The 23,347-nt window shown below is 36.5% G+C and overlaps 1 protein-coding gene across 3 annotated transcripts in view; it reads right to left on the reverse strand.

Moving 5' to 3' along the window:
• Positions 1 to 302: 302 nt before the first annotated feature.
• LOC135195056 (zinc finger-containing ubiquitin peptidase 1-like) overlaps positions 303 to 23,347 on the reverse strand; it is a 181,756-nt gene continuing 158,711 nt past the window's right edge. For all 3 annotated transcript variants that reach the window (XM_064221404.1, XM_064221403.1, XM_064221401.1), the window contains exons 9-10: positions 17,991 to 18,220; positions 303 to 10,737 (exon numbers count right to left, since the gene is read on the reverse strand). In XM_064221404.1, coding sequence (XP_064077474.1) covers positions 10,693 to 10,737; positions 17,991 to 18,220 — 275 coding nt within the window. In that variant the 3' untranslated portion in view covers positions 303 to 10,692. The remainder of the gene's footprint in view (positions 10,738 to 17,990; positions 18,221 to 23,347) is intronic.

Below are 23,347 nucleotides of genomic sequence, written 5' to 3' on the forward strand. Positions count from 1 at the left end.
AATACACCCTGTTTAACATTACTATAAAAAAAGTCTTTTAAAACTTAATTTTTGCATTAGATAAGGTTATGGTGAACTTACAATGGCAGTACGTACTCATGATTCATGTAAAAATAAACACCAAAAAGGATACAGCAATGCTCATGATATTCCAGCAAAGCCAATCTATGGCAAGAACAGCTGAATATTGTCATTTAAAAATTTTGGAAACTCTGAAACATTTATGTATTAAAATAAATAAAGGAGCATTCTATATTGTCAAACTTTGGGTAAATTGACTGAAGTGCATTAAAACCTTCTGCTGGAATATAACCAGGTGTATTTAGAAGTATAATCTGACATTATAACAAATAATAAAAATTATAATTCTGACATTATAACAAATAATAAAAATTATAATTCTGACATTATAACAAACCAGGCAAAAACTCATTTCTATAAGGATGCATTCCCAGTTATACTGCACCATAAATTGTTCTTCAGCAAATTTTTTATTCATCTTTTTCCCTTCTAGAATGCAGATGCCAAAAAATAATTTCTATTCTGGAAAGTGGAACTTCAGCATCCTCTTACCCAGCCCAGTAGAAAAAACACATGAAAAAGAATTTTACAATGTATGGCAAATAAATCAACTTCACAGCACAGCCTTCTGAAACTATACTCAATGTCAATGAATCTTCTCACTTCATTTATGGATGAAACATAACTCCAACCTCAAATAAAAAATGATAAAATTATTCTCAAATACAAGATTGAGGAAAAACCCTTGTAACCTCAGCAACATCTACCTGGAATGAATATTAAACTGACAAAAGTGTGTACTATAAGCAAATCCATTGACCTCCAAAATCTCTTATAGCGATAAGATGTGGCTGTCACATATATTTCATAAAAGACCTCAATTTACTTCCAAACGTCAATGAACAGCCCACATACAATGTGATCATTAATTCTACAAATAAGAGATCAATACAAATAAAAGATAAAGCAGAAACCCTCAAAAGAAACTACCTATATACAATATAACTAAACAAAAATATAAGGATTCTCAGATCAAAACCCCCGAAAATGACAAATTTTCTAAGACAATTTGTATTTTTCATAGCTACAAACCTGAGGTCTTAACAATAGGATAATTTCTAGTGCCTAGCTGGATCCGGTTAAAAAACAGATGAAAGCAAGGAATTTTGTGATATCTGGCAATGCATGCATAGATCGGGTGAAGAATGGTCAAATACCATTTACCTATGCCAACGTGTCAGTCTTTCCCAACTCAAGATGTCTTAACAGAGGGGCAGCTAGAGGCGGGCAGTATAATGTTAAGACCTCAGGTTTGTAGCTATGAAAAATACAAATTGTCTTAGAAAATTTGTCATTTGTTCATAAGTGAACAAACCTTCAGACTTAACAATAGGATAGACTAATACTTGGAGGGAGGTGCAAGACATCCTAAACCGGCTGGGGGCCTACCCACCAGTCCAGCTTCCAGAAGAAATGACTTCTGGAGAGGGACTGAAGCCCACTGAAAAGCTAGATAAATTGATATCTAACCACTCAGACCCTGAGTGACGTACAATGATATATGGGAGAACCACTGTATAGGGAAGCAAAGGAAAACTTTGACTGTCCAATAGCAAACCAACACACCAGGGTTTGTACTACTCTCAACTCCTCCTTGCCAAGGAGTGGAGCATATGCTACCGAATAGAGGATTTGATATTAGTATGTTAAGCAACCACACTATCAGTATGACTACCTTACTCACCTGTATCAGACCAGTCCAGCAAATGACGTGTCTATTCCTTAACCCACCCGAAGGAAGAAGGAAAGGAACAAGAGAAAAAAGGAGACCAGCCAACTCACTCATTCTCTCATCCACACAATCATCTTAGGTAAGATACAAAAGTGCCCTGTTAAGGGCAACTATGAGTTACACAACCTGTTGGGCAGCCACCACAGGACCCAGGGAAAAACATGTCCATAGATCTGTGGGCAACATCCTTAAGATAGAAAGAAGTGAACGTGGACTGGCGTAACCAAGTACCAGCGCTCAGCACTTTATGTACAGCGAAGTTCTTTTTGAAAGCCAGAGAGGGACCAATATCCCTAATGCCATGCGCTCTGGCCTGCACATACGTGGTGGCTTCCTGTATCCAAAAAGAGATAGTATTCTTAGACCCCTCTTTCTTCGTACGGCCTATGCTAACAAAAAGTCTGAGGCAGCCTGGTCTAAGGTGCCGAGTTCTTTTAAGATAGCAACACAGGGCCCGGACATGGCACAACAATAGCTCTTGAGCATCACCACCCACAGTCATTCAGTGATGGAATGGAAAACAAAGTGAACCTGTCATTGTGCACAGAGGGATTTTGGGTCTTGCCCACGAATTCCGGGATAAATTCCAAGGACACCGACCCCCCAACCCCTGGTGTGCTTCACATCATAGCTCAGACTGTGGAGCTCTCCTACCCTTATGGAAGATGCCAAGGCCAAAAGGAAAACTGTCTAGAGCCTCAAGTTCCTGTCAGATGAGTGATGCAAGGGCTCATATGGACTCTTAGTGAAGCTCTTGAGAACCAAGGAAACATCCCATGTCAGAGGCTTGAGCTCTCCAAGATAACTCGACTGCTCAAACCCCTAACTAGCAAGGAAAGTTCCCAGGAAGAGATGTCGATACCTCTAAAACGTAACACCAAACTCTGGGCTGCCCTGTAGCCTCTAGTGGTAGAAATGGTCAAACGTTTCTCGACTCTGAGGAAGGTTAAAAAGTGCTATTTGCTGAATATAGGTTGCAAGTGGAGAAAAACCCTGTTTACGACACCAATCACAGTAGATCGCCCATTTGCCTTGGTAAACTGCGGAGGTCGACTTTCTGAGACTGCTGGACATATGCCCTGCTGTTCTCTGAGAAAAGCCTCTCGCTCAGAGGAGATACTTGATAGTCTCCAACCGTGAAGAGACAGGGATTCTACTGACTGGTGGAACCTTTCCGCATGGGGCTGACACAGATGTCGCTAAGGGGTAATCTCCCTCGGAACCTCTCACAACAACAACAGCAGATCTGGGAACCATTCTGCCTGAGGCCACAGAGGGGCTACCAAAGTCATCCTGAGACCCTGTGAACTCATTAGCCTGTTCAGAGCTTGACGGATCAAACAAAATGGAGGGAAGGCATACATCTCCAGGTTGTCCCAGGGATGTTGGAATGTGTCCTCTGCTAATGCTAAAGGATCTGGGACCACTGAACAAAACAGAATATCTCCAGCTTCCTGTTGAAGCAAGTTACAAAAAGGTCCAGCATGGGTCTCCCCCAAAGCTGGAAAAACTTGTATGCTACCACTTGATGAAGTGACCATTCTGTGCCTAGGATCCGATCCCGACGACCGAGTTTGTCTATGACCACATTCCGTTTGCCTGGGATATACCTGGCTGAGAGCTCTACCGAATTGCTGACCACCCACTGACGAACCTCGACGGTCATGGTGTGAAGTTGACAAGAAACCAGGCCTCCCTGTTTGTTCACATGGGCTACCACCGTGGTGTTGTCCGACATGTGAACGACAGAATGACCTTCTACCTTCTCCCGAAACTCCTTCAGACCCAGGAAGGCTGCCTTCGACATCAAGACACTAATATGTTGCTGCTTGTCCTCCAAACTCCTGAAATGATGAGGCCACCAAAATGAGCCCCCCAACCTGCGAGGGAGGCGCCTGAGAACAAAAGGAAGTCCGGTGGAAGAGAACGCAGAGGGACACCCTTTGAAAGATTCTGGCCATCCAACCACCAACGAAGGTCTTCTCTCACTTCCAAAGACAGAGGAACCATAAACAGGGGTGAGTCCCCCGCCGGAGACCAGAATTTTCCCAGTCTCCATTGCAGACATTGAAGATGAAGACGCCCATATGAGGGACCATCTTCTCCATGGAAGACAACACTCCCAGAAGAACCTGCCACTGATGAATTGACTGCTGTGGTTCCGACAGGAAGTCGCGTGCCACCACCCACAACTTCTCCAAATTCTGATCCGACGGGAAAACTTTTGCCACTGTCATATCCATGACCATGCCCAGGTAGAGAATCCTTTGACTAGGCACGAGGTTCGACTTTTCCTGGTTGACTAGATGCCAAGTTTCAGACAGAACCGAAGTAGACAATCCCTGTCCTGCAGCAGTTTTTCCCTGGAAACTGCCAAGACCAACCAATCATCGAGGTACCTCAGCAAACTGATCCCCTGAGCATGGGCCCAACTTGACACGAGAGAGAAGACCCTTGTGAACACTTGAGGGGCTGATGTCAGCCCGAAGCATAGGACTTTGAACTTGAAGACCTTGTCCCCAAGAGAGAAGCGAAGGAACTTCCTGGACATCGGATAAACAGGGATTTGGAAGTATGTGTCCCTTAAGTCTATCGACAGCATGAAGTCACCTTCTCTCACGGCTGCCAACATCGAACACAGGGTCTCCATCTTGAACTGTGTCTTCCTGATGAAGTGGTTCAAGGTGGATAAGTTGATCACAGGTCTCCATCCTCCCGACGCCTTGGACACCAAGATGCGACTGTAAAACCCCGGAGACGGACGCACCACTTCCTCTATCACATCTTTTTCCAGCATCTTCTGCACTTCCTCCCGAAGAGCCAAGAACTTCAGAGAATCTGGAGGATATGCCTTCCTGAATTGCGGTTTGTCCAACAGAGGAGGAGAGAAGTCGAATGGCAGTAGGTACCCCACCTGAAGGACATCTACCACCCACTTCTCAGCCCCATAACTCTGCCACTTGGCCCAATGGCCCGCCAGGCACACCCCCACCCGTGGCACAGGAGAGGGAGAGGCCGAGAAGGAGCAGAAGAAGTCACAATATCAGCAAACACACACTAAACACAAGCGAAACGGGCAATGAACCGGGTAAAGGCCAAAAGAAGTTAACCACTACACTCGCCCAGGAGGTTAAGAAAAGACTTATGCGTTGGCGTAGGTGAAAGGTCATTGACCATTCTTCACCCGATCTACGCATGCATTGCCAGATATCACAAGATTTCTTGCTTTCATCTGTTTTTTAGCCGGATCCAGCTAAGCGCTAGAAATGATCCTTTTGTTAAGACCGAAGGTTTATTTGCGTATGAACAAAAACTGATAAATGTTTGAAAATAGAAACACAGCATAAAAAATTACCATTCGGTCCTAAAGAATAAAATAGCCATGTGTATCTCATTTCGATTAATTTAGTTTCCCTTTAGTATTTTGCTATTAAATAGTTTAATACATCACTAAGTTAACATTCTTAAAAGTTTATGGGGCAGACTCAAAGTGTTTGTACTATATCAATACATTAGATATTATCTATTGAATCAATTCTTTAAGAATTCAACAAAGGGGTAAATAGGAAAAGTTGAACATTTCTACTTGACCCCATTAAAACTGGAGACGAGTGTATCTGAGCAGATTTCTCTATTAAGAATCAGTAAATCTTTTAACCATCTTCAAAATGGCAACAGTGCAAATTTCTTACATTTCTATTAACTGTTTTTATTTCAAAAGTAATTTTCAACTAACTGCCTTTATTTGATAACAATCATGAGTTCATACTGTATAATTTCCCAAGAAATTCTGAAACTTCAAGGTGTTCATCTACATTTGATAGGGACCAAAAATTCCCTTATACCAGAGTGAACTTTACAAATTCCAATACACAATGGTACACTCTATTTCAACAAATACCACTGTTCAACTAATGGAATAAGTAGTTTCCTATCCTGTTCCACAAAAAGTATGGATTAGAGGTACTTCTTGATATAGTGGATTCTCTACTGGTACCAACGGTAGAAAACACATAACAAAAAACTAAGGAATTCAAGTCCTTTGCTATGTGGCAAGACTAAAAATTTTATGCAGTGTATAATGTCACACTGAAGTGGGTTCAGAAAAACCTGGCCAAACAAAACTAGCATATCAAATATTTTCTCATACTTCAAGACATGTACTAACCTGGTTATTTTGGGCTGACTATTTTAATTTTTTACCATCTTGTAACTGCTTTCCCCACCTTTTTATTAACATACAAATTTAATGCATCACATTACCAATCGATTATTGGACCAATTCCTTTTACTGCAAAGTATCATAAAAATTAATGCGAGAGTAACATATGATCATCTCTATCAGTAAAGAGAGAAAGATCTATACATCTAATCAAGCCCAATATGAAAAGCAAAAATACAGATCCAACACATAAAAATTGCAATTATGATGAATTACCTAAATCTATTGATACTTTTATGCTACCAGTGAGCTAAATTAACCCTTTAACGCCGATTGGATGTATTAAACGTCGACTAAAATTGTCTGTCGTATGCAGATTGGACGTATGGTACGTCGACGAAAAAATTTTTTTTTTAAATTCGCAGAAAAATAAGTTATAGGCCTACTAGGCGAAAACTTTTGAATAACGCGCCTTGGGGGATACTGGGAGCTCACGGATCAAGGCGTTGTTTTGTTAACAATAGTTACCCCGGCGCACAAGCGCGAATTTCTTTCTTCTCGCACTAAAAAGCATCAGCGATGATACATCTCAGAAATTGTTTCGTCACTTTGACATAATTTTTGCACCATTTTAAATTAGCCGTTACATGGAGTATTATATATGAAAATGTGTGCAATTTCATATAGAATACAACAAAAAACAACTCATGGTTGTAGCTTTTAACAGTTTTGAAATATTTTCATATAAATAACTATAAGTGCCAAAATTTCAACCTTCGGTCAACTTTGACTCTACCGAAATGGTCGAAAAACGCAATTGTAAGCTAAAAGTCTTACATTCTAGTAATATTCAATCATTTACCTTTATTTTGCAACAAGTTGGAAGTCTCTAGCACAATATTTCGACTTATGGTGAATTTATGAAAAAACATTTTCCTTACGTCCGCGCGGTGACTCTTCTGAAAAAAATCAGAAATTTTTTTTGTCCGATTGTCGTAATGTTTGCACCATTTTAAATTAGCCGTTACATTAAGTTTTATACGTATATGAAAATGTGCGCAATTTTATGTAGAATACAACAAAATACAACCTATGGTTGTAGCTTTTATCAGTTTTGAAATATTTTCATATAAATAACGATAAGTGCCAAATTTCAACCTTCGGTCAACTTTGACTCGACCGAAATGGTAAAAAAACACAATTGTAAGCTAAAACTATTACATTCTAGTAATATTCAATCATTTACCTTTATTTTGCAACAAATTGGAAGTCTCTAGCACAATATTTTGACTAATGGTGAATTTATGAAAAAAAAAAAAAAAAAAAAATTCCTTACGTCTGCGCGGTAACTCTTCCGAATAAAATCTTAAATTTTTTCTTCCGATTGTCGTAATGTTTGCAACATTTTAAATTAGCCATTACATAAAGTTTTATATATGAAAATGTGTGCAATCTCATGTAGAATACAATAATAAACAACCCATGGTTGTAGCTTTTATCAGTTTTGAAATATTTTCATGTAAATAACAATAAGTGCCAAAATGTCAACCTTTGGTCAACTTTGACTCAACCGAAATAGTCAAAAAATGCAATTGTAAGCTAAAACTATTACATTCTAGTAATATTCAATCATTTACCTTTATTTTGCAACAAATTGGAAGTCTCTAGCACAATATTTCAATTTATGGTGAATTTATGAAATAAACTTTTTCCTTATGTCCACGCGGTAACTCTTCCGAAAAATCAGAAATTTTTTCGTTCGATTGTCGTAATGTTTGCACCATTTTAAATTAGCCGTTACATAAAGTTTTACATATGAAAATGTGTGCAATTTCATGTAAAATACAACAAAAAACAATCCATGGTTGTAGCTTTTATCAGTTTTGATATATTTTCATATAAATAACAATAAATAGAAAAAATTTGTCCTTCGGTCAACTTTAACTCGACTGAAATGTTCGAAAAATGCAATTGTAAGCTACAACACTTACCGTCTAGTAATATTCGATCAATTACCTTCATTTTGCAACAAACGGGAAGTCTCTAGCACAATATTTCGATTTATGGTGAATTTTTGAATTTTTTTTTTTTTTATGTCCGTGCATTACGAATTCATGCATCATTTTGTGATAATATTTTCTCTGTGTTGCCGTGATCGTTTTACAATGTGTCATATACCAAAATGATTGCAATTTAGTGTACAATACAACGAAAAAAAATTAGCTTGTTAGCTTTAACCGTTTTGCTCACAGCCCGATTTGTATACAATTATACATGAAATTTTTTTTGCGCTGTCATATATCCCAATATTTATATATGATAATGATATTTTTTTCATTTCTGATGGTTGCATACTAAACTTCAGGCAATGACAAAAACAAAAAGAGCCAAAAATGAACTCTTAATCTTGAAAACTAAGCGTGCTGTGATTTTTTGAAAAAAAAAAATTTTTCCGCTTCGGCGCTCACTCGCGAAATTCGCTGGCATACGGGAGACGATTTTTAAAATACCGCTTCGGCGTTTAAGGGTTAATATATTGATAATTTTATGCTTACTTTATTGTCTGAACTTCACAATTCCATTCGATCAAACAAAAACAAAATAATCAATAAACAAAAATAAAAAAAACACACACACACAAAAGCTAAAACATTTCAGTAAGAAATAATCAGAAAGTAAACAGCCTCCATTACAAATGATAAAAATTCATGGTATCTAACAAAAGCAAACATAACCATGGAAGAAATGAACATGTGGTTAATATATATACATATACATTATTATACTAAAGTACTATAAAATAACAGATGATACGAAGTCATAACTACTCTTACTAAATTCTTTTTGTTCAAACCTGAACACCAAGCCAGTGAAGGAAGAGGCAATTGTTATTATCAGTCTTTGTTCAAATTAACTGTATTTAACATGCCAAATAACCAGCACTAAATAATGAAAGCAAAGGTTCTTTGTAGTTGTTCCATGACTTAGAATCCAAATCATTATTAAAGCTGAATGCAGGACTTTAAAAAGGGCTTTGAAGATAACCTGTCATGCAAGACAGAAATTACCTGGGAAAATCTTTGCCTTTCAGCATCAATTGAAATTAGGATCAAACAGCATGAAATATTAATCAGAAAGACATAGGAAACAATATCACCAATAAAAATGCCTATGTATTCCAAGACATCACCATCGATGGAAACACTTTACGTACTATTAAATCTTGGTCATCATCTGCTTTTTGTTCAAGAGCTTGATCTTACAGTATTTTGCAAGAAATAAATCAATGGATATTTACCAAACAAGTGATGATACAGTATGGGAGAATTCATTAGCAAGATACTATATGAATTTCATAACAAAGTTTGTATGTTGATGACAGATAAGTAATCTCTATTTCCATCCATTTACCAATACAATCTTGAAAAATACTACCACAAAATATTTTATCAATCAATACTGCTGACACAGAATTTAAGGATATACGTATTCATTTTTGAAACCAGTTTTAAGTAACCACCCTCCAAAAAAAAAATAAAAATTGGAATGTTGGATGAAAAAATGAAGTGTTGTACCTGCTTAACTCTTTGTTTAAATCCTCTGTTTAGAGTGCATGATATCTTTTTACCAGCAGCTTTACCAGAATCCTTCATATAACTTCATGCCTACAGTAAATTATCAAAATAAGTTTAAAACTGCTCTGGATACATCAGATCATGTCTTTCCCAAGTGATGGTAACAAGGTGAGCTAAAGTTAAAGGCAACACAAAAGTCCAGTGTCACTAACAATAATCTTAATTCAGTTTTAAGGGAAAAAGGTGCAATATTGTACTTCAACAAATCAGACAATAAAATCTGCCTGAGTACCCTCTAGTATTTACCAAAAAATGGATTAATTTTCCAGAAGATATGCTTTATATGAGCTGTAATGTATGAGCCTGGGTTTGCTATGATGCCTAAAGGTCAAACAAGACTGACAAATTCAGCAAAGTACAATCAATTACGAAATATTGACTGTATATTGTCCTGCAAAGTATCCTCTGCCAGCTGGACCTCCCATAACAGGAAGAAAATCTATGATTTTAAAATTCATTTATATACTTGGGTTTTGGGGACAAACCAGATGGCTGAAGGCAATGCAAAACTCTCACATTAAGTCGTTTCATCTTATCGTAAGACAGCTATTATCGATACAAAAATTAAGTTACAGTATATCACAATCTATAACGGCAGTGAGCCTGTCATATTTCAATGAATGTAGTCACTTCCCTGCTAATAATTAAGGTCTTTAAATGTTTTTTACTCCAGCAGGTTCACATAAAGAAAGCAATCATCTTTTTTACCATAATGCCTCTTGCAAAACAAAATAAGAGACCTCTGGCCCAATTTAGTTTAGGATTCTTTTGTGCCAAGATAATTGCAAGATAATGAATAAACATAAAGATGCTTCAAGTTTTACCAAGATCATAGTCCCTGACAAGAACACCACAAACTACAGTACACTTCAGGCCTCCGCATGAAACACAATCAATGTGATGGGAGACTTACTGACTTTTCCCATTCAAAAAGTGTGAAGTACAGTACTGTATAAAGGATAATGCAGTATCTATATAACCTCAAAGTGAAAAAGTTACTATGATCAACAGTAACTTGATCTTCCTCAGACAATCTCATCACTATCAATATCAGGTCACAGGTGTTCCAGTTGTTGCTATTCTCATTCTTTTGGTATACGAATGGATGCTTGTAGGATTTTGCTTTGCTGAAAAAAAAGATGGGATTAAAAATTGATTAAACAACATATCCAAGGTCACTCATGAGAGGCTTAACATTATGCTCATATCAAAGTTGTTTCCTGAGGAATGTCTTTCACAAACTGCTGATTTCATCTAGATAACAGAACACATAACTACTACATACTAGAGGCAGTCCCTACTGGTTATCGGCAGATTCAGTTAATGGCCACCTGGTATTAGGGTGCTTGTCTAGCGCCACAAAATTGGCGATTTATGGCGACATAACGGGCAGAGTTTCCGTTATCGGTGCCATAAGGTGCTGATAATAGAGTTATGGCTCCATAATATATCTAATAGAGGCACCATTAACTGGTTATTGGCCCCATTAACTGAAACTGAAACTTGGAGCAATAAGCACCAAAAATTGCCGGTTTTTGCTTATCAGCACCCACCGATAACCAGGGACTGCCTGTATTATCAATTCTTTGCACAATGAGGCTAAAAAACTACAAATTCATGAAGGCTGTACTAAAAAGAGACCAAACATTTACAAAACATTAAATCTTGTAAGAAAAACAAAAACACAGGAAATCCACATTTCACATTAGCCAAATTTGTGGGTCTTTACCAACCCTAGACACCATTGTTAAATTGTAAGAGGATCATCTTCTGGTTGGCTGGTAGCAAAGTGCATCTACAGATTCCAGGCATCAAGTAGGTAATAACTTTCTTGTAAAATCTAGATTGTAAATAAGAAATGAGCAGGGTTGGGAGGCATGATTATAAATACAAATGGCATGTTTGTATCTCAAAATATAAATTTTATTCTATACAAAAATCTCATATAAAAACCATCATTTAAGTTAGCTTGAATTGTAATTTAATAGTGGAGACTGTGCTGCTGAAGGAACCACCCAAATTAGCCGATTGGAATAGTCTAAATGACAGCGCAAAGGCCTGAGATTAGCAAAAGAACCCCATGCTCTAAAAGAACAGGGGATCATGCCTGTAAAGTAAAATCCCTGTGACTTCAGATAATTAAGGTGACAATAATTGTACGATGTAGCAGAAGACAACATGAGCAAAGTACAACAGCTGCTAAATCCTAACACCTAATGAATAAAAGGATGTCAACCATAAAAACAATACGGATAAATAAATGGATAAGGTTTGTTTACTTGACCCTAAAGCATGTTCTAGATAGGCAGTCTGGGTCAGTATGTCCTCTGGAAATCATGAAAATCAACAATTCTCTATTGCTGTCCAAAGATAAGGCATCAGCAACCCAAGTCGACTGTCCTCCTATAGAAGAGTCTCTCCTGATGGAAGGAAGAGTAGAGCATCTAGAGAAAACTTTGAATCTCAGGTACCAAGAGCTTCAACACAGTGAGGATACAATCCCTGACATGTCTGTCAACACTGTAAGCAAGCAACTACCAAGTGAGAAACAAATCTTCCAAGATATTAACTTGTTTATGAACTCTGAGATTAAGGTATAATCGTTTAGAAAAGTGAATGGAAAGCTTTCAAAATACCAGGACAAATGCCTGCCTACAAGTCTTGGTAGGAAAGAGCAATAGGGTAATATAGCAGCACAGGATGAACTTTGAGATATAATGCAGCCAAAATCTGCATGATGGTGCCCATGACGAGATAAATATGAACACTGTCTTCATATTCAAAGCAAAGCACTAAGTAAGCCACTGAGTTTGAGTGAGGTGAATCTACAATCACTTCCAAGTCCCCTTAAACATCCTGTTGTCTATTTGAGATAGCAAAGTCTGTTGAAACTGAATGTGGGCATCTCACACAAGGTTTTCATCAAATCAAGGCAGACCAAAACTTCATTCACTCTAATTTCAACACAGATTTCACTGACCAGGCACCCTCATGTCCTAAGTATATCTTAGTTTTACCAGACCACTGAGCTGATTAACAGCTAACCTAAGGCTGGCCCAAAGGATTAGATATTTTTTACATGGCTAGGAACCAATTGTGGGATCCGAACCACATTATATCAAGAAATGAATTTCTATCACCAGAAATAAATTCCTCTGATTTCGCATTGGCCGAGAGGAGAATTGAACTTCAGACCACCAGACTGGTAGGTGAGCGTGAAAACCACCCGTCCAATGAGGAACTCAACCTCATATCCTGAACACAACATTTCCTTAAAGGGAGAAGATATATCTGGGAAAACCAACTATTGCAAGAAGTGTGGCTGTCTTTTAAGCCTGGATCCAGCTTATACTATGTCTACTAGCTGTCAGGAAGCCATGATAAAGATCCATCTTGGTCTTACGTTTGACCTCAAACCCATGATTTCAACAACTATCCATTTCGGATGGATGTACAACTGTCTCAAAGTTGAAGGAGAAGAAAGCTCCAGAACAATTGTCAAAGATTACCAAAACATACAGGGAAGAAGACCTGTCAACTAAGATAATCGAAACTAAGAAATAATGAATTCAAAGAGTATATATCCTAAAAACAATGCCCAGAACTGACTCCCACAAGCAAAATTATGTACAAGTACAGAAACCAAAATCATAACGGAAGTTCTTGTAACCAGTTGTAGAATTGATGACAGATGGGTTACTAAAGTCACTGATGGGTAACTGCAGAAGCTGAACTAGACTGATCAAGAAAATATTGTAGTGGATGTGTTCCTTAATGTTTTAAAACAAACAGCCAGCTTTCTATAATATGTTGTGCTATCCATAACTCTTGGGAACATTCGGTGTGTTGGTGCCATTTTGTTGTTGTGTTGTTGTATGTATCCAGTAGGGAGAGAAGCAACCAACTTGCGGAACAAAAGATGTGCCCACAAACATAAGTACAGTAATGCCTCAATCTTAAACAATTTGAGCTGTGCAAATTCACAATAGTGCAAACTTTTCATTGGAACCTAACTAATTATCATATCCGAGTATTTTACACACACACAAACACAAACACAACATTTTTGAATCCTTGAGAAACCCGCAAAAGTGTTCATTTAATTTTTCATATAATTTACAAGTTTTCAAGCTTTTACGTGTAAATTAAATAAAATTAAATAATAAAAATAATGATTCTCTCTCTCTTGCTCTGTCCCTATTATATGTATATAATCTTCACAGACTACTATATTTTTACCAACCATTTATTTCTTTTTTTAAGGATAATATATATTAAGCTAACTTTTAAATGAAATTACAGTAACTTTAATTTCATTTATAAGTTAGCTTAACACTTAGGTAAAGATCTCTCTCTCTCTCTCTCTCTCTCTCTCTCTCTCTCTCTCTCTCTCTCTCTCTCTCTCTCTCTCTCTCTCTCTCTCTCGGCTGCAAGTGTTAGAAGTACGTATGTATGTACGTATATACCTTTAAGGGTACTGATGTTCAGGATTACATACTTTGAAATTATGTTAATACAATCTCTAAGATTAATCCAGTAATATAATAATAATTTAAGGTAAATTTGATGTAGGATCTTACATAAGGTATACATTTGGTCTCTCTCTCTCTCTCTCTCTCTCTCTCTCTCTCTCTCTCTCTCTCTCTCTCTCTCTCTCTCTCTCTCTCTCTCTCTACTCAAAAGCAACAAAAGAATTGATAGACAGACATAGTATTCAGTCCTCCTTTTCTCTCTTCTTTGGAAAAGATATATGTGCTGTTCCAAAAAAAAAAGCACTGTTTGTTGATGAAAAGGAATTTTAGAACAAAATGAAACAGAATAAAGATTTTCTTAAAAGTAGTTAAGAAGACTTCTAAAAATAGATCAGTCAGTTGGAAAGGGAAAGAAGAGAGAAATACACTGTATGTATGTAACTTCACATACCAATATTTTCACCAACCATTCAATGTATTTCTTATTTTAAGTGTAATGTGTTAAATTAACTTAAATGAAATTAAAGTAACTATAATTTCATTGAAAAATCCGCAAATCTCGATGATGCAAATGTGGCGGTCTGCTGTACTGAAATTTATAAAATCAAATAAGGCACATGCAAATCCCTTGGAGTTTATATACCATATACAATATATATATATATATATATATATATATATATATATATATATATATATATATATATAGATATATATATATATATATATATAATATATATATATTATATATATATATTATATATATATATATATATATATATATATATATATATATATATATATATATATATATATATAATATATACACACACACACACATCAAGCTACAAACGTCATTTAATATCGAATTCGCTCTACCTTGGAATTAATATATTTTCATATATGTATATGATAACCAAAGTGAATTAGATATTAAAGGGCATTTGTAGCTCGATGTATGCATATGAATCACAGTAATGTGATATGACTTATATATATGAATAATATATATATATTATATATAGATATATATATATATATATATATATATATATATATATATATATATATATATATATATATATATATTTTTTTTTTACAAAAACAAAAAGGGACCAGTTTTCAGTCCAATAAAGACATTATGCAGAATGCAACGGACTAACTGTATGCCATCTCAAAAGAGGTATTCCAGTACTGCTTCTGAGTGGCAGAACCGTTGGGAGAAGTGTGGGGCAACTCAAGTGTAAGATTGTTGTATCTGAAACTACTAAAAGTATCTTTCTCATAAAGAAAGATATTTTTTTATCACACCTTGTATAGTTGGAAAATGTATCACACTACAATAGCAACCACAGACCTAAGGCACAGAGAAGGATCAACAGCTAAAAGAGAAACATCATTGGCATTTGCAATCAATTTGTTCTCCAGACCTTGCCAAATGTCACTAATACAGATAATAAATAGCAAAGGTTTAAGAAATCTACCTTGAGGAACACCTGAAATGACATTATCAAAGCTATAATACTGCCATCAACAAAGGCCATTAAAAATTCTTTCACATATGAATTGACAAATTCCATTACTTGTGGAGTCTGCAATGCAAAGAATAGTCTGTGTCTTAATTCAAATTCTACAGATCAACAAGGCTGCTCTGCTCGAGTTCTAGTTCTTGGTTATGAGTTTTATTAACAAGATTGTTTCTGATGGAGCCAGCCTCCTTTAAGAGCATCATAGACCTCCATGGAATTTTTAGAAAAGTTCTTTCTGTAATCACTGATCCTTAGTGAAATTTTCATTTGCCTAGAATTAATGGCTAGAGCACATTCTTCCAGCAAAGATAGGTCAATATCAATTCCTTTGCTATTTTTACATTTCCTTTCTCCTCCTAAGGATGATCTTCTGTGTCCCACGAAAGACCTCAAGTACTACTCCACCAAAATGAATCCATTTGACTTTGTCATATCTTCCTGCACAAATTCATTAGAATTGTCCTGCCTCTAGAAATTCGTTTTCTGTGGCTGCTTATTTCATGAGTTTCTGAGGATGTTTCTTGTGAGGTCCTTTGGCTACTCAAGATCAAGCCTCATGAGGTTTAGCCTCTCATACCCTGCTGGCTTTTTATGACATGCAGCCTCTTCATTTTACCTCCTAAAATTGCAATTCAGGCTATGTATAATTTATGGATCCTTAACAGCAAATGGTGTTTTTAAGGTCAGAAATTAAAAAAAAAATAAAGGTGTCACAATGGAGTCAACTGGACCATGCAAGGGAGTGTTTTTATACAAATCCCTGAGTTTGTGCCATTTATGATTCATGAGTTCGTATGAGTCTTTTATGGAAAAAAACTATTATTAACATAAAATATGCATTGTTCTGGTAGTGCACTTCAGTATAAAAAATCTAGAAATTACAGAGTACAGGCTATATACACGAGAGTATACGTACATATGTTATGTAGCATATATTAGGATCTTATATTTAGGATTCAACTCTGCATGACTTATGAATTACAAGCTAAGTCCTGAAACCAAACTTATGCTGTTAAGTTGGGGGCCAACTAGACAGTAACTCAACTATAAAACTTGTTAACACTGGTGAGAAACTAGAAAGGAACAGAAATAGTCTCAAACCAAGGAGGAAATTATGCAAACTACAGTATGATACTTAAAAAATGCCAGTTAGTTAGAAAATGGCAAAGTGAGTATTAATAGCCAGAAATTAGAAAATACAAGCAGGAGAGTAAAAACCACAGAACAAACTTACTGGATGTGCTGAAAAATATAAACTCCTAATGAAACAAGAACAAGTGAAATATCTGATTGCATCAACTATTACACTTGTTACCCCATAAAGTAACCACATAAAATTACCCCTGAAAAAACCCAACTGAAAGACAAAGCAAGGGAATGAAACAGCAAATGCCTATTAATAATGTGAATAACTAAAAAAGACAAAAACTTCTGGAAAATTAATTACAAACATAAAAGTCATTAAATCCTCTGGTAGTGCAGGTAAAAGAGAACTGACCATGGAAATGGGGAAAACTGAATTGATGCAAAAGAAAAAAGCAATAAAACTAGAAGCAGCTAAGTACAGGAAAAAGCTTAATAATAGCAAAGTAGATACATGAGAAGAGAGGTTCTTACAAACTGAAAACCCCTTAAGCCCATATTATGCACAAGTGCAGTGCTGCTGACTAGCCAGAAAAATATTTTTTTTTTCTCTAAATACATGAATGGGATGTCTAAGATTGAAATCCAGGAATTAGGCCAATGTATACAATGGTTTAGTAAGTGAAAAAAATAAATAAATAAAAAAACTAAAATCCTAAAAGTGTGTTTTGGATTCATGAAATCCAGAAATTAGGCTAATGTAAATGAAAAATATAATCCCATAAAAATAATTAATGAAAGTACTTTTGTTTATTTTCCACAGGGTTCATCCATGATAGCGCACAATAGACATAAATTTTACAAGTTGCTCTATTTAAAGAAAAGATACTTTTATCACTACATTAGTTTCAGTGCAAAAGGCTCAGTTCTGGGGACTAAATTGACATGGCCAGAGATTCACATCCCATATTTCATATATTTTAACCTAATGGAACACAACAGCCCTCTCTATCAACACCATAAATTAAAAAAACAAAAACTCTGTAACCCAGGATCCATTTCTAGGAGTCTTAAGACAGTTAATATGTACAGTAATTATAAATTAGGTTAACTAAATTAACTACAAAGTATATACGTAGTCATATTTCTTGACCCTGCAAGGAATGGTTTAAATAATTTACTCACAAAGGGTAAATTTTGCATCACAGTTAACTACAAGAAATTGGATGGCTATGCTGGGAAAATCAAGAGGTGAAGTCAGGGGAGTGATGCAAACAACCTCAAATGCTTCCTTACCTTATATTCTTGTTCAGATTCTATGAGACCAACAACCACCACCATCTGATACTGCTTGGCTCTCATACTAGAGAGAGGTTTACGAAGTAATCTCATAGCTGTCGGAGCAGTCTGTGTGTGTAGAAGTTGGTTTACTTGAGTAGGTGAATGGGATGGATCCAACACCAGTAGTCGTATTCCACCTTCGTTGCCTCCCAGCTGTTCTACACCAATAATTGTTCGACTGTGACCTGATTGGCAAAAATAAACTTAAGGTTCAGATACTCAGATATATTAAAGCAATTAAAAAAGCATGATAACTCATATTTGACTACTCATAGCATTTGCCTGTAGGATCTTTCACCGAATGAAAAAAAAATGGACCTGCTGCTTAGTTACAAAGTTTAACATTAGCAAACGACTGAATTCAATTAGTCACTTGCCACTACTCATAAGATTAATCTGCCAGGTTTTAATAAAATAACAAAGTATACCAAACAAATTACAACTATGCATAAAAATAACTGAATAAATTGTAAATTCTGATGATTTAAGACTAAATTCCTACAGTACAGATTTTTGCACAAAACTTGTCAACTGCTCACTGAAATTAAGGCAACGACAAATTTGCATCAGGTTTAGTTTTATAGCTATTTATTTTGTGATGCAGGTTGAAGAAAGGGATGTACAGAATTTTCCGGTGGAATAATACTACTTCTGTTTTAATTTTGTATTGCTATCAGTCATAACATTATCCCTTACAGACCGGGCTAAAATATATCTTAAAAACACACCTAGACCGAGCAAACTTTAAGGTCAGTCAATAAAAAAAAAGAAATCACTGGAAAGAGGAAGATGTGCAAATGCACAGTATAAGCAAAAAAATTCGAACAAATTTTCTGTAAACTCCATGGGAAGTTGAATACTATTTCCAACCTTGTGAGGGACCTCTTTTTCCAAAACTCTCTTAAAAACATGCTAATCTTACCAAGCTATACATGTTTTTTCTAATAATTACCCTATCCATGGTCTATCCAGAGCTCCATGGTGACCTGACTAATGTCAATGAATTCTCTTAACTGGTCTTATGGCCGGATACTGCGTTGTAATGATAAAAATTATACCACAGGATAAATCATACCATGGGATAGAGTGTAAATGGACTCAGGATAAGAGGGCACTTTCTATTATCCTCAGCAAATGCTAATACCCAGTTAACCTATGTTAACACCACAAGAAGAAGTGGTCATGCACATATACAACATCATATTGTTTACATATGACCAAAATGTGACCAAGATGCCATTCTTTTTTCTGGTCAGTCAAGAAACCAGAGCTCAGAGAAGTCGTTTCTACACTTATTGATTCAGCTAATTGCATAGCTTTAAGTTCTAGTTAAAAAATTTTTAGTTTAGACTGTGAAGCATTGATTTATTGTGAGTGAAAAGCTGTAATTGACTTACTTTGCCAGCGCACGTTGGCACTTCTTATGATTTATGATCGTTAGGCTAACTCCGAGAATTTCATATTTTGCTTATTAATTTCATTACTGAGGTTCATGGAAACATGTAAGTTGAAAGCTAAGTGTACAATTTTAAGTTTCAGTTAAAAATTTTGTTAGTTTATAAGGTGGAACAATGATTTAAGTATGCGTGAAAAGCATTAAACCTCATTTTTCACCAGTAAATGTCGGTGCTAAACGATTTAGGATCGTTAGCTCTGAGAGTTTCGTTCTTCAATTATTGATTTCATTACCAAAGTTCATGGAAACTTCCAACTTGAAAGCTGAGTGAATGTAATTTCATGTTCCACCTAAAGGTTTTTTAGTTTAGACCATGGAACAATGATTTTAATGTGCATGAAAAGCTGTAAGCCAGCTTTTCTGCCAGTACATGTCGGCGCTTCTTACATTTTGCGATTGTTAGGTGTTTGTGGAAGAGATAGTTGTTTTGAAGAATTTACCATTCTATTCAGAAGTTTTATCTAAAGAAATGTTTCACAATTATTATTATACAGATAATCTGTTCAGATAACGACATCAGCAATAGCCTACCGGCAGTTAGCTAGACTGTAGTAATTGTCTGCAGCCTATAGCCCAGGATTGGATTACATATCCTTAAGAGTCAACAAAAATAACCTGGATTAGGCAGTAACCTGAATTAAGGTAAGATTTAGGATGTATCCTGTTAGGCTATGGGCCTAGGCAGTAGCCTAAGTTTATACCAAAGACCTTAGGATTAGATAAAAGGCTACAGACATTTTCCCTTTTTGTTTAGTCTGTCTACTAAAGCATTGTCTTAATACTGTAGGCTATCACGTGCATACCCTTAAATGGGAATTAAATAATCTAGATAGATTTGAACAAAAACCTAGGCTAGGTGAAAGGCTAGCCTTGCTACAGTAAACCAAAAACAGTTAATCAGGACTAGACAATAACCTATATTAGGTGATAGCCTAACTAGTATAAAGTTTCACATTAGTAATTTATTGTTTTATATAGTGGACCAAAAACAGTATACATAGACCAAATGGACTATGAGGTAGTAGCCTATCTTGAAGGCTACAAATTACGCCTGGTTAATCCCATAACTTAAAAGGTAAATTAACTAGGATTAGACAATAACCTATATTACTAGGTGATAGCCTAACTATAATATTTCACATCAGTGAGTTTCATATTAGACAGTTACTGTTATACATAGTATACCAAATAGCCTAGGGCTAGATATAAACAGTCTTGAGTTAGACAATTGATGTTAGCCTAACTATGAATTTACATGTAAGTAACTTTCTTTTTTTATATTGCCTTTACATTTGATCTCGAATAATTGGGATTAGGCAATGCCCTATACTAGGCTAAAAGAGAACAATTTAGGAAATATCCTATTGTTGGTGTACTAAGTGGTAGTTTAGCCAAAATAGACTAGGACAGGATATAAATAGTACCCTAGGCATAATTAATTAACCTAAAGATATGTAAAATCAGTGGCTTGGGCTAACTAAACAAATCAGTACATACATATTTGTCCAAATGGTATGACAATTAAAATTAAAATTTTACATAGTGCAAAACGACTAATACTGTACAGCCATATATGGCTGTCAAAACTAACTTAAACCTCAAAAGCCTTAAGTTAACATAGATTTCTAATAGAATCTATTACGAATATGACAACTGTATGAGGAACTACAGAGGTGTCCCTCATTAATAATTTAATACTGACTGGCTTCTAATAACAAATTGCTTTATAACACTACAGGGTTATTTTGTGCCCGTGGGTATGGCTCATACCAACTGCATGGGTATAGTCTTGTAAAAAACAATTAAAATTTGCTTGGTTGACAGATATGTACCAAACGTGTAGTATGCTACTGGCAGCAAGTTTTAATGAAGAAACTGCTAATTCTAAGCTGTCCTGGTGATTCTTAGGGTTCAGTATGACTAAGGAAAGGGAAAATCATATCTTTCCTGCAAAACTCCTGCAGCAGATATTTAACCCTTTTCTCTCATATCAAGATTTATGTTTATGTCAAAATCCTGTAACATCAGTCCCCAGTACCTCCCAGGTGTTTTATGCAAAAACCCAGTAACATCACTCCCCGCTACCCCCCCAGGTTAAAGCCTCAGGGGAAACAGAGGGATTTTTGCACGGGGGAGACATTCTTACCATGAAATATGAAGGGGGCATTGCCACTAAAATGACCCTGCTGAATCCCGATGGATCAGGGACACAAATTTCAGGTAGCCATGGGAGAAGCCTTATAGAAGGAATTCTATCCCCAAAATGGGATACTAGGATCCATCTGCCTCCAAATGATATTACTATATTTTTGGATGGGTATTGTAACTTACCCAGGACTTCTGCCCCTTTATTACCAGGCAGTTACAGTTCAGTTGTTGAAGCTCAGTCAAAATTAGCCCCAGAACCAGATGCTCTCAGAGCCGCTAAAGTTCCCATAATCAATCTGACAAAAATTTGAAAGACAAAAACTCTTTCACTGTGTGGACCTTCTGCAGACTTGCTGAGGTCTCGTGCAGACTTGCTGACACCTCGTGTGGACTTTCAGAATCACCATCTGAAAGACATTCAGACTTGGAATGCATTGACCAAGAACATTCCCTATACTCGGTAGCAGCAAACCATACACACCAAAGGTAAAAGGACCCAGAGGGGACCTGTCTCTCTCAAGAGTGTGCTAAACCCATACCTAATTTGTAGACCCACCAAGCAAGACGACAGTACTTACTCACACCAGTGTACCTCTGAGGAAGAACAAGGAAAGAGTCCTACCCTGTCACCTGTTTGTGTGTTTACTCTGAAGACCCTGAATGCACAGAGCTAACGGATTGAATGTGATCCTCCTAGTATGTCTCCACAAAGGCAAAGTCTTGAGGCAGAGCATGTGCAGAGCAAGTGGTGTGTACTGACCCAACCAAAGGTGTTCACAAAGGAAGACAACTGGAAGAGTTGGAGGCAGTCTTCGTGACTAAGTGGGATGGTAAGGGGTACCTTATGCCTGCCATCCCTAAGGCTGTATGACTACCTGTGGGTAGGAATGAGCCCCTGCTCCTCCAAGAGAGGGGAAGGCACTCACATGAAGCCATCAGCTTAGACTTACCCTTCTTCCTACGACAAGGAAGGGGAAGATTAGACTTACCCTTCTTCCTCCGACAAGGAAGGGGAGAAGTAGAGTAGGGGATGAGGGGATGAAGAGGAAGCTGAGTCTCATGAGGAGGAGGAAGAGGATGAGGAAGAATGTTGTGAACATATCTCCCCATTCCTATCTCGAGTATTGCTAGTCTTAGATACAGGAGAACTGGTCAAGGCAAGTGGTAGTATGATTGCCTATTCTGTGTACAGTACACACATATGTATATGCATGCAATTATAATCTATTCAACCAGGCATCTCATAATTTATGAGACATGACTGTCAGGTGAGCAAAGTGAAAATTTCACATTTAAATGTTACTATTTACACAAATATAATAATGTACATCAGGTACATTTTTTTTATTATCTTGTTCAGAAGATGAACACTATTCCTATGAAACAAGCCCAAAGGGGCCATTGACTTGAAATAAAAGCTTCCAAAGAATATGGTTTTTGTCAGGATGTAAGAAAAGGTATAATGGGAAATACAGAGTGAAGACATCTCACTTGCTAAAAAGAAAACATAAATTAATAAATGGATAAATATGTATTAAAATGGAAGAATAGCTATAGAGTAGTAGTAATGCATTGCATCTTTAGCTTGAACTTTTGAAATTCCAGTTGCACAACACCATTCCCTGATCTGGTCCATGTCCTGATTGAGACTAAGGGCAACTTCACTTTACTATACCCACAAGTGTTGCATCATCAGCACACTGAACAA

Source organism: Macrobrachium nipponense, chromosome 15 (genome assembly GCF_015104395.2).
Source record: "Macrobrachium nipponense isolate FS-2020 chromosome 15, ASM1510439v2, whole genome shotgun sequence".
NCBI lineage: Eukaryota > Metazoa > Arthropoda > Malacostraca > Decapoda > Palaemonidae > Macrobrachium > Macrobrachium nipponense.